Source organism: Myotis myotis, unplaced genomic scaffold (genome assembly GCF_014108235.1).
Source record: "Myotis myotis isolate mMyoMyo1 unplaced genomic scaffold, mMyoMyo1.p scaffold_m19_p_12, whole genome shotgun sequence".
Lineage (NCBI taxonomy): Eukaryota > Metazoa > Chordata > Mammalia > Chiroptera > Vespertilionidae > Myotis > Myotis myotis.
In genome coordinates this window covers 29,296,951-29,309,488 of record NW_023416316.1, presented here as the reverse complement: position 1 = coordinate 29,309,488, position 12,538 = coordinate 29,296,951, and the positions used below count along the sequence as shown (strand labels likewise).

General features: G+C 40.4%; 1 protein-coding gene and 1 pseudogene across 4 annotated transcripts in view; one reads left to right on the top strand and one right to left on the bottom strand.

The window, feature by feature from the left end:
* Positions 1 to 227: 227 nt before the first annotated feature.
* LOC118667714 lies at positions 228 to 5,122 on the top strand (annotated as a pseudogene).
* A 1,369-nt stretch (positions 5,123 to 6,491) lies between these two features.
* APTX (aprataxin) overlaps positions 6,492 to 12,538 on the bottom strand; it is a 34,135-nt gene continuing 28,088 nt past the window's right edge. For 3 of the 4 annotated variants that reach the window (XM_036330606.1, XM_036330608.1, XM_036330607.1), the window contains 2 exons: positions 7,885 to 7,988; positions 6,492 to 7,147 (listed from right to left, as the gene is read on the bottom strand). In XM_036330606.1, the coding sequence (XP_036186499.1) occupies positions 6,993 to 7,147; positions 7,885 to 7,988 (259 nt within the window). In that variant the 3' untranslated portion in view covers positions 6,492 to 6,992. The remainder of the gene's footprint in view (positions 7,148 to 7,884; positions 7,989 to 12,538) is intronic. The other variant, XM_036330604.1, reaches the window with a different exon arrangement.

The window sequence follows — 12,538 nt, the reverse complement described above, 5'->3', positions numbered from 1 at the left end:
TCCCCCCTCCCTCCTTCCCTCTGAGATTCATCAGTCTGTTCCATGTTTCCATGCCTGTGCATCAAGCATCTGCTCCACATCATAGCTACCGGTCAAACGGTCAGATGGTCAAACAGTCGCTTAGGCTTTAAATATATATAGATGCTGCAGTAACATAACACAAAAGAGAAATCACGGGACCTCAGTGGTTACTGAAAAACATTTGCAAATATAAATAGGAAGTTGCTATGAACAACAATTTTGAAGAAAATGTAGTTAATGTCTTTGTGAAAGAGAAAGAGATTGAGGTTGGGGGCAAACAGAGAAAATTCACTTTTCTAGATCCAGTAATTGGGAAATCGGAGCCACAACATGAATTACTTTTACTTGTGTAATCCTCAGGGCCAATTTAACCTGTAAACACTTGGGATTTGGCTCTGCAAGATGTCTTTGTCTCTAGAGGACTGGAGAACTGAGTGGACTTATTGAAATTATTAGCCATTTTTGGTTTTATATCAGCTGTTGGTTTAAATAATATTGATTGCATTTCCTTGTGATCTACTGCTTTTTTAAAAAAGTAAAACATGGTTTTCTTCACATTCCCAAATATATATTCACTGTAGCTAATTAGGGACAGTGAATATAACACAAGAATATAACAAAATTTAAATTAACCATGTTTTCATCATCCAGAGAAAGCCACCCATTAACATTTTAGTATATTTTCTCTCAGCATGAATTTAGGAACATAAGCATTCTTGGTGTTTACTAAGGACATAAGTTTGCCCAGCCAGCATGGCTCAGTGGTTAAGCTTCAATCTGTGAACCAGGAGGTTGTGGTTCAATCCCTGGTCAGAGCACATGCCCAGGTTGCGGGCTCGATCCCCAGTGTGGGGCATACAGGAAGCAGCCAATCAATGACTCTCTCTCATTGATGTTTCTCTCTCTCTCTCCCACCCCAACCCTCCCTCCCTCTCTGAAGTCAATAAAAATATATTTTAAAAAATTAAAATTAAAAGAAAGGACATAAGTTTGTCACTGGTGTTGTAACAACCATTACTGTGTCTCAAACTACTCAATGGAACATCAGAGGCTACTAGATTAGCTTTAACATATTCTTGAAGCACAAGATTAAACATTTGTCTGCCCCCAAAGCACCAGGGGCATTAGATGCTCTTCCATTGGTAATAGAGTGTCTTTCTGGTGTTTAGAAAAAAAGCCTTACCACATGGTTCAAAATAATTGAGGCCTGAAGAATGTACACACACAAACACAAACTCCAGTTGAGAACCTCTGCCTCAGGAAATCCATACATAGACAACTGATTTTTATGAAAATGTATGGGGAGAGGGACTATAGCTTTCACCAATTTCTCAGAAGCCTTGGTTTATAAAGTTTTTTCCAGCTCTAATATGTTAGTACTATTTCAGGCTGCGGCACTTATTCTGTCTGCTTAGAAGACAAAAGTCTTAGACAAGCTGGACAATAGAAGTGAGGCTAGGTTCTTATATCAGACAGAGGGGAGTTGACCCATGAAAAATGAACGCACAACCTTTACTTTCTCTGTGTATCATTCGTCAGTGCTTCCTCTAATATCAAACCATCAGAGAGACTTAACAACAAATATGTCAACATAAAAATGATGCCACTTTTCAAGGATATGGCCAGGAGAAGTGTCTGCTCCCAGTGCTACTCCCAGGTATACTTGTGATGGGAACAAAAGTTACTAACCTTGGGGTCAAATTAAGAAACAAGGGAATGAGCTAGCATATTTTCAATGTCTAGCATGCATTTGACATGCCTTAAGACCCTCATCTTATAAATGCCAGTATCAGGCCTCAACCTGGCTCTCACCAATTTTAGTCTATTTAATCTGCAAGCCAAACAACATCCCCTTATCCATCGTATTCTTAACCTGTACCCTAGTTTTCTCTCAAACTTCTATCTTAATTTGGAAATCAGTTAAACTCCCACCAGTCCCTAAAAAAAAAAAAAAAACACCCACGCTTGTATATTTTATTTTGAAACGCTGATTCTGAAACATAAAAGAGTTATATAAAACTTCTTTCCAGAAAAGTTTTGGATTATAAAAAAGATTTAAGAATTTATTGCTCAAAGGCTGCCATCTGGTGGCCAAAGATAGTAAACAAAAAAAATAGATCATGGAAAACACCAATATTCCAAATCACCTGGTTTATTAGCAAAAGTGATAATCTGGAATATTATATGGGAAAATATTATCTGGAGCATTATGTGGGAAAATATGAAAATGTTTATGTTCCACTAATTCTAAGCTGTAAGATACTTTGCCTGTAAACAGTGGTAGCAGGATGTTTATCAAAATGTTTCCAAAAGCCAGATGCAGCCCCACCAGACAACACACTTGAGAGTTAAATCCAGCTGCACCAGAAAGTTATGTGTGTTTTTTTATGCTCCTCAAGTATGACACAGGTTTCATTCACTCAACAAAATTTTATTGGATCCTATTATGTCCTAGGTACACTGAATTTCATTGGCTACATGATGGAGAACAAAAGAAACAGCATCTATTCTGGAGAACCTCATGGTATGGTGACAAACAGGGTCCCCAATCTGTAAGGTTGTGTATTTGTGCCCTACATGGGCCTTAGCCTCCAGGGTGACAGTAGTCTAAAAGCTTCTGCCTTCAAGGCAGGGGGCACTCTTTTCTCATTCCCATGAAGGGGATAAATGGGCTAGCAGCTTCTCAGGTGGGGAATTTAGATACCTGGGTCTCTTCCCTAATGCATGACCAGCTGGAAGAATCACATTTTAATATTTGACCTATTTCTTCCCCTTTCTCTGTCATAAATATTTGCCCCCTTTACAGGTTCTTGAAAACAAAAGTAACAGTCCCTAGTCACTGGGCAATTCTCTAGGAATACTTAGGATAGTGGAAATGCTAACAGTAGGTAAGAGTCCAACCTTCAGTTGGCTTTTCAGGCATCCCTTAATGCCCCTTCCTTTGCCTGGCCCTGGCCTCCTATCTCCAGAGTGCAGCCAAGGAAAGAACAGCAAAGGCTGGTGGTCTGCTGGTGAGCCAGGACAGGGAGGTGCCCCAGGAGCCCTGGCGACTCCAGCCAGAGTTGTAAAAGTACATCCTATAATTTCTGGAGAAGTGTCTCCAAAAGACCCTTGGCCAGTAACCAATTATTCAATTTGAATATATTGGTTTTTCCTCCAACCAAGGGAAAGAGTACAGGTTGGGGGTGGGGTCTGACTTTTCACTACTAACTGCCAGAAGTCCAGGGCTGTTTTCCTTCTTTTTAGTCCTAGATCCCAGGACAACAGCCTGGGGCCAAGGGAGCTACCAGCATGTTGGGATGAGGTATGCAGTCCACAGAGTGATAACATCAATTGTTTTTCAAACTAGCAATCCCTGCTCCAGGTATTCCAGTAAGGCCATCAGTCCCAAGGCACTCCACAAGATGGTCCTGTTACTCATGATAGCCAGAGTATGCCATCCTCCTAAGAGACACAGTGATTAGTCCAGAGATCAGTATGTGACCCAAGCAGAGGAGCTAAGGTCCTTTCTGTGCTTTGGAAGGAATGGTAGGGGGGAAAGTCTCTCTCTCTCTCTCTCTCTCTCTCTCTCCGGCCTGTAGCTATTTTTTACTGCCCTCTCAAGAGATCAACACCGAAAGCAGAACTAAGAGATGGAAATAAAACAGATTTGACTATGTCAAGAATTCAGAATCAGCCGAAACCAGTTTGGCTCAGTGGATAGAGCATCAGCCTGCGGACTGAGAGGTCCCAGGTTCGATTCCGGTCAAGGGCATATACCTGGGTTGCGGGCACATCCCCAGTGGGAGATGTGCAGGAGGCAGCTGATTGATGTTTCTCTCTCATCAATGTTTCTAACTCTCTATCTCTCTCCCTTCCTCTCTGTAAAAAATCAATAAAATATATTTATATATATATATAAAATTCAGAATCAGCATAAAGTGGTGCAGATGAAGATTTCTTTCAAAATTTACTTGACTTTCCATGCCGATAATGCTCTTGCAACCACGGTAAATGTTCCTAAACCTGGTAGACTTTCTGTAATAAGTGTGGCAAGCATCAACCCATAGAGTAACACAGTATGAGAAGGGCAAGGAGTATCTGTATGTGCAGGGAAAACAGAATTATGACAGGAAGCAGAGTAGTTATGGTGAGCAGACTAAGCTGATTTTCCACAAAAAGGCTAATTCTACAGAGGAGATTGTGCTGAGGTTTGAATGCATTGAGCCCAACTGCAGATCTAAGAGAACACTGGCTGTTAAGAGATACAAGCATTGCATCTTATCTGGGAGAAGAGAAGAAGACAAAGGGCCAAGTGATCTAGTTCTAAGCTTTACATTTTATTTCATAATGTGACAATAAAATCTTGAGGATACGTTTGCTTGCTTCAAAAGAAAAAAAAATTACTTTAGGGGCTGGGGTTGTGTCTGAGTAGTGGTTTCAAAGGGCAGAAAAAAAGTTGCCATCTGTATCTCTCAGTAGATTCCAGAATCTTCCACTCTTCAGACCTTGCTGAGACCCAGGAGGAGACGGGCTGGGGCTGCTGGGCCAGACCAAAGGGAGCAGCAGGAAACCACACCAAGACTAAGAACTCAGATTAGGCATAACTAAAGTGGAGAACTCCAGCCCTTAGAAGACTTTAGGCTCTAAAAAATGTGGGAGAATCTAAGCAGCTACTGGTTGATGAAGTCAGAGCCAGAGAGCTGACTAGAGAAAGAAGTTCAACATTGAGGATCTCAAAGCAGAGCCCAAGCAGACAGCATGCTGGGATGGGTTCGCAACCCTCAGGCCTGGAACCTCCTTAGAGCCATGAAGCGGGAGGAGGAAACCTTCTACTATAGCAACTGCAAAGAGCCAGGCATTGTAGGACTTATGAAGATTGTGAAGGAGGCTTACCCAGACCACACACAGTTTGAGAAAAGCAATCCCTATTATGATCCATCCAGCAAAAACAACCACCACAAATGGTCCATGGTGGATGAACAGTTTGCTTGGATGATGAAGTGTTTCATTCCCCTGGCTGAGCTCAAAACCCATCACCAAGCTCACAAAGCCATTGGGGGCCCTTTGAAAAATATGGTGCCCTGACCAGTCAGTGTAGCCCAGTGGTTGAGTGTCAACCTATAAACCAGGAGGTCAGGGTTTGATTCCCAGTCAGGGCACATGCCAAGTTGTGGGCTCAACCCCCAGTGTGGGGCATGCAGGAGGCAGCCAATCAATGATTCTCCCTCATCACTGATGTTTCTATCTCTCTCTCCCTCTCCTTTCCTCTCTGAAATTAAATGTATTTAAATACACACACACACAGACACACACACACACACACACACACACACACACTTATCTTAAAGACCATGGACATGGATTGACGAGAGGGGGGAAGAGCAATTTCTATGCCTCTGCCTTAACTCTCCCTGCCTTTCTATATCCGACCAGTGCTTTGGTTTCATCCACATACGCTTGTGAATCTTTGTTCTCAGTGATAAATTTTGTTAAGTCTCGTAATAGGAGTAGCCTGACGGATGAAAGTAGTAGCTCGTGCATATCTCTGAAGGTCACGAAATATAAACCTGATGTAAAATCTCTGTCATCAGTGATGCAGCAGCAAAAGTCCCACTGATAATATCAAACGGAGTCATAAAGTTTGCTGTGGGACTATCAGTGTACATGTATAAATTAAAAAATAAATGTATTTTTCATCATCATATACTGTGTTTTTGTCGCTCGAATGAATTTTATTGTTTCTTCAAGGTTCTTCACATACAGACACCTTAAGAGATATCAAATAGGTGTAACATGTTCTCAAAAAATTAGGGTTGGCACAGAGAAGAATTTTGAGTCAGAGATTTTGCTGGGTTTGGCACGCACTCACAAAAAGGTTGCCCACCCGTTCTAGGGGGAAAATGACACTATAGGGTTCTATGCAACTTTTTCATTAAACAACTATCTTTTCATGTATTAGAAATTACTTTGTGACTGTTAGCTAAACTGTTAGTTTCAACTACCTAGCAGAGATGCCTCAAACAAATGAACTTTATTTTCAAACAGATTCAAGCAGGCCAGCAAGAAGACTTGCTCACTGAACTGTGATGAACATATGGCTGAGTATTTCCTCACCACCCAGGAGCACCTGATACTAGAAGAAAGCCCCATCCCTCCACCCACTCACCTAGCCTGTTTGCTCAGAGTGAAGGAGAACTTATGAGATAGACTTCCTGAGAAGGCAGTATTTGGATGGTTTGGGATAGAAAAATATGAAAGGGACAGAAGAATCTAAGCCTCTCCATGAAGAAGGGAAAGAGAAAGAATATTACAGAACAGATTAAGATCAGAGAACAAATACAGCATAGGAAATATAATCAGTAATATTGTAATAACTGATGGTGCCAGCTGAGTACTGGAAATATCAGGGGGAACACTGTAAAGTATATGATTGTCTAACCACTATGCTGTATGCCTGAAAGTAATACAAAATAATATTGGAAGTAAACTGTAATTGAAAAAAAATTTTTAATTAAAAAAGATCAGAGAACTAAACCAATCAATGCCTTCAGGATATACAAGAGACCCCTCCAGCTGGTCTGAAGAAAGGGCACCTCGTGCCTCCGGGAGGGAGGATAAGTACCAGGAACAGAAACATACTGGTATTATCTTCCCTCTACTTCCATATCCTGCATTAGATAAGTCTGAACATGGCTTTGCTCCCATTAGAGCTGATGTGGGTCCTGGAGATAGTGGTCAGGCCTATCCCGGCCACCCTCGCCCAACCAGAGAACACATCCATGACAAACACAAATTCCTAATTCCTGACCTATTTTGAGTCACCCCCACATTTTGCCACTCAAGAATAGAACAAAATTTGTTTTAAAAAAAAAACACCTGTATTTTTAATTTAAGAAATAAGTAAAAGTTCACAGGCAATCCACAACAGGTGCCAGGAGTCTGCTCTAAACAATCACCATACTTGCTGCAGAAGTTCAGGTTCCACACAATCACTTGGGCCAGTGCTTCCTGAGATGCTCTTTCAGCTGAGGAATGGAAGGCAGCAGCTGCTGGCACTCATGACAACGCAGGGGCAGCTTCAAGAGCTCTGGCATACCATCTCGGACAGTCACTCTGCCAGCCTCTTGTATCATCTTGATCACAGCTGCAAGCAAGGAAAAAAAGTTCAGAGCCCAGATACTCTGGAAAGCCAATACAAAGAAAAAAAAAATGTAACCCCAAATAAATATATTCCAGGTATCCTGTAAATTTGAGGTTAGACTCATTGCTGAGGAAAGGGGCTTGATCAAATTCTCAATCTGAGCAACCTATTTTGGATATTACATTCCACTGAGATACATTCTAAGCAATCCCTGTTACTATGTCAGAGTCTTATCACAGTGCTTTACCACTAATTGACCCTTGGTTGATGGCAGCTGTCACTGTTAATCCCCCAGCATACTTAAGTTCCACAGAATGTACACTGGGAAATGTTTCTCTGCACACACGCCCTTCCCCTGTTAATTAACCACTCCTAACATGAGGTAGACCCATGTTCCTGCTCAGCTGATGGCAGAAGAGACATAGAACTATTCAGAGCTTTCATATCTATGAACTCTAATAATTCTCAGAACAATTTTTAAGTACCCTGGTATTATAATAAAACGCCTTTCTGACCCTGATATAATAGCTTTCTAGGTCCCCAAAGATGGCTGCTCATAGCAAAGTGACAATCCCACTACAATTCAAATAATTGTTATTTTAGTGGGGCCCTCTTTATAGGGAATATAAAGTTAAATAGGGGTTTTTGAGACCAGATTGTTATTTAGGGAAATAACTGAGTCAAGTATAAGAATAGCTGAGAAAATGAAACAATTGTGAAAACCAAAGAATACTATTTACCTTGAGATTCTAGGAAGTATTCTGTATTAAAAGAATTCCAATGTTTTTTGTTTTTAAGGCACGGAGAATCAAAATCCTGGCTGATCACATGAAGGTGTACATGGCTAGTTGAGGGGGGGGGAGGGAAATAGACAATTAAATCCATGAAAAACTATGGTTAAATTAAAAGGACAAACAGTAAAAGTATGGATATGTAAAATATTGACTGTTTCCATTTAATTCAATTCATTCATTCACTTAAGAATATTTAATGCTCATTATCTACTTACTAGGGCCACACACTGTTCTAGCACTGGGAATTTAGCAGTGAACAAAATGGGAAAGACCTCTGTCCTTACAGAAATTATATTATCATGAGGGGAGACAAATAAAGTATAAGTAAACCAATAAACAAGAAGATTCAAATAACATTGCTTAGAAAATAATAAAACAGAGAAATGTGGCCGAAACCGGTTTGGCTCAGTGGATAGAGCGTCGGCCTGCGGACTGAAGGGTCCTGGGTTCGATTCCGGTCAAGGGCATGTGCCTGGGTTGCGGGCACATCCCCAGTGGGAGGTGTGCAGGAGGCAGCTGATCGATGTTTCTCTCTCATCGATGTTTCTGACTCTCTATCTCTCTCCCTTCCTCTCTGTAAAAAATCAATAAAATATATTAAAAAAAAAAAACAACAGAGAAATGTGATAGAGAGTGCCAAGGGGGTAGAGGTTGCCTCTTTAACTAGCTTAGGATGTCCAGGGAAGGTCTCTCCCAGGCAGTGATTGAGCTGAGAAAGCAGTCAGGCAAGCAAAGAATTTTGGGGGAAAGAGTATTTCAGAGAGCAGGGAGGCTAAGCACAAAAGGCCCTGAGATGAGAAAGAGCTTAGTACAACCAAGGAACAGAAAGGTAACATGGTCAGAATGACTGGAGCCTTGGAGCAGAGATTAGGTAGGAGCCAGATCATGAGGGTCTTATAGGTCAGCAAGGGGTTTGCACTATATTCTGATTATATTGGGGAGCCATTAAGGATTTTAAGCAGAGGAGTGCTACTATCTAAGTTATACTTTTTAAAGATGATTCTTGCTGCTGGGAGAAAGGACTATGAAGTTGGTACAGATGGATACAGAGAGACCTAGCAGTCCAAGTCAGAAATAATCATGTCTTAGACTAGAGCTATAATAGTGGAAATGACAGGAAGCAATTCAATTTTTAAAATATTTTGGAACAGGACTTATTAATGGATTGGATGTGGGTTTGGGGAGGTGCCACCTACTGAGATAGAGAAGTTTATGGGAAAAGCAGATTTGAGAACGAAATCAAGAGTTTGCTGTTCAACTTGTTAAACCACGTAGGATGCCTTTTTGTATAGCATTGACTTTTAGACTCAATAATACTTCACATTCCCCCAATAAATAATCAAAACCAACCAGTAGCCTGGCCAGTGTGGCTCAGTGGTTGAACATAGACCTATGAACCAAGAGATCATGGTTCGATTCCAAGTCAGGGCACATGCCTGGGTTGTGGGCTCAATCCTAGTAGGGGGCATGCAGGAGGCAGCCAATCAATGATTCTCTTTCATCATTGATGTTTCTATCTCTCTCCCTCTCACTTCCTCTCTGAAGTCAATAAAAATATTAAAAAACAAAGCAAAACAAAAACCAGTATGTGCGGAATCCAAAATGGAATATAAGCAGTAACAAACCTAACTATAAATAAAAGACCATTCTAAAGGGGGTCAGGAAGAAAATAACTAACCTAATTAACTTTGGAAAGCAGTATTTTCACTGGATAGTAGAAAAAGAACTGTATACAGCCCTAACTGGTTTGGCTCAGTGGATAGAGCATTGGCCTGCAACTGAAGGGTCCCAGGTTCAATTCCAGTCAAGGGCATGTACCTTGGTTGCAGGCACATCCCCAGTAGGGGGTGTGCAGGAGGCAGCTGATCGATGTTTCTCTCTCATCGATGTTTGTAACTCTCTATCGCTTTCCCTTCCTCTCTGTAAAAAATCAATAAAATATTTTTTTAAAAAACTATATACATCCCTGAACAGGTAGCTCAATTGGTTAGAGTGTCATCCCAATACACCAAGGTTGCAGGTTTGATCCCCAGTGAGAACACATACAAAAATCGACCAATGAAAGCATAAATAAGTGGAACAACAAATCAATGTTTCTTTCTTTCTCTCTCTTTCCCCCACTTCCCTTCTCTAAAATCAATTTTTTAAATAAGAACTGTATACAAATACTGTGCTATTGTGAGTAAAAGTATTTCTCACAAGGGTATGGAATAGCAATTCTGTAACTATTTTGTATGTACAAAGTTGACCCTTAAACAACACAGGGGTTAGAGGTGCTGAGCTCCATGCAGTTGAAAATCTGTAACTTTTTTTTTTTAACTGATTTCAGAGAGGAAGGGAGAGGGAAAGATAGATAGAAATATCAATGATGAGAGAGAATCACTGATCAGCTGCCTCCTGCATGCCCCCCACTGGGGATTGAGCCCAAAACTGGGGCATGTGTCCTGACTGTGAATCAAACCTTGACCTCCTGGTTCATAGGTTGATGCTCAATCACTGAGGTACACCAGCTGGGCAAAAATGTTTAACTTCTGACTCCCCAGAAGAGTAACTACTATTAGCCTACTGCTAAACAGAAGACTTACCAATAACATAAATAGTCAATTGACATATATTTTGTATACTATATGTATTATATATAGTATTCTTAAAATGAAGTCAGCTAGAAAAATGTTAAGAAAATCATAAGGAAAATACGTTTACAGTACTGCACGTATTTTTTTTAGAAATACGCATATAAGTGGACCAGCACAATTCAAACCCGTGTTGTTCAAGGGTCAACTGTACTAGGATTGAACAAATAAGTAAATTTAGTGTAGCTAACGAGAGCCAAATTTCTCACTGTTGGAGAAAGAAGTTACAATAACGGAAATAAGAAGACAAGAATGAACCCTGTGGGGTTGGGCTGGAATGAGAGGTATCACTATGAATTACGGTTTTCATATATACATACAGGTAAATAAATAGAGAGGTATGTGTTACCAGTGCAGGTTAGGATTCATGCATTTATTTCCTAGCTCTATCTACTGAGAGGATCTAGGAGCAAAAACACCCTAGGGTCAATATTACAGAAACCTAGTACCCAAGTCTTGGTTTATAAATATCCAATAAAAGGAACAAGGGCTCTTGGCAGAAGTGGCTCATTCCAGGGCTATAATGAGCCTGGAACATCTTATTCCAGAAAATAAGTGCTCAAAACATGTTGGAGGTATGTCAAAGTGCTACAGGGGCCAGCCAAGAGGAGCGTCCAATGATCAAAGCTGGAATGACTTGAGCAACAAAATAAATAATGATAGACTGAGTTAAAACTTACAGAATAAAATAAATATCCATGAATCTGTACTGATAATTGAATAAATATATAATTGGGGCAGAGATTGGGGGGCGCTCTTCCACATGGAAGAAATCTAATTAATAAATTAGAAGGGCCCTAGCCGGTTGCTTAGGTTGTTAGAGTGCCAGTCCTTGGACTGAAGGGTCTCGTGTTCGATTCCAGTCAAAGGCAGTACCTCAGTTGCAGGCTCCATCCCCGGCCCTGGTCAGGGCGCATGTGGGAGGCAACCAATCGATATGCTTTCTCACATAGATGTTTCTCTGTGTCTTTCCCCCTCCCTTCCACTTTCTTTAAAAATCAGTAGAAAAATATTCTTGGGTGAGTATTAATAAAACACAAAAAATAAATTAGAAGGAATGAGGGAAACATTAAGTCACCATTAGGTAAACACCATAGTAATAACTATTGCAGGCCAGATCCACCAATAGAGACACTAAAAGTACTAGGCAAAAGTTTGAACAGAAATAGGATAGTAGCATAGTCTCAAAATATTCAATAGTAACTTTGAGTAGAGAAACCTGGCAGACACCACCTTAACAAAGTGATCAAGGTTAACATCATGGATAATAAACCATCTTGACATCATGCACTCCTTGATATGAGGCACTGAAATGGACACATCACTTCTGTGGCATGTTGGCAAAAAAGGATAATCTCAATCTAATTATGAAAAATCATCAGACAAACCCAAACTGAGAGATATCCTATAAGATAACTAGCCAGTACTCATCAAAAGTGTCAAGGTCATGAAAACCAGAAAAGGCCATAACCGGTTTGGCTCAGTGGATAGAGCGTCGGCCTGCGGACTCAAGGATCCCAGATTCGATTCTGGTCAAGGGCATGTACCTTGGTTGTGGGCACATACCCCGTAGGGAGTGTGCAGGAGGCAGCTGATCAATGTTTCTCTCTCATCTATGTTTCTAACTCTCTATTCCTCTCCCTTCCTCTCTAAAAAATCAATAAAATATATTAAAAAAAGAAAACCAGAAAAGGAAGAGGAAGTATCACAGATTAGGGGAGACTAAGGAGAGATAATAAATTCATATGCAGGATCTTGGATCAAATCCTGGAGCAGAAAAGGATTTAAGAAAAATGGGTGAAATTCAAATAAGGTCTACAGTTTAATTAGTGGTGATGTTATGAAAGATTTTTGTCCTGCTTCACACTTTCTATTTTTATATTTTCTAAATTTAAAATATATTAATTTTACAATAGACAAAATTATTTGTTACCTTTTCCTTTCTATAAACTTTATTCAAAATTATA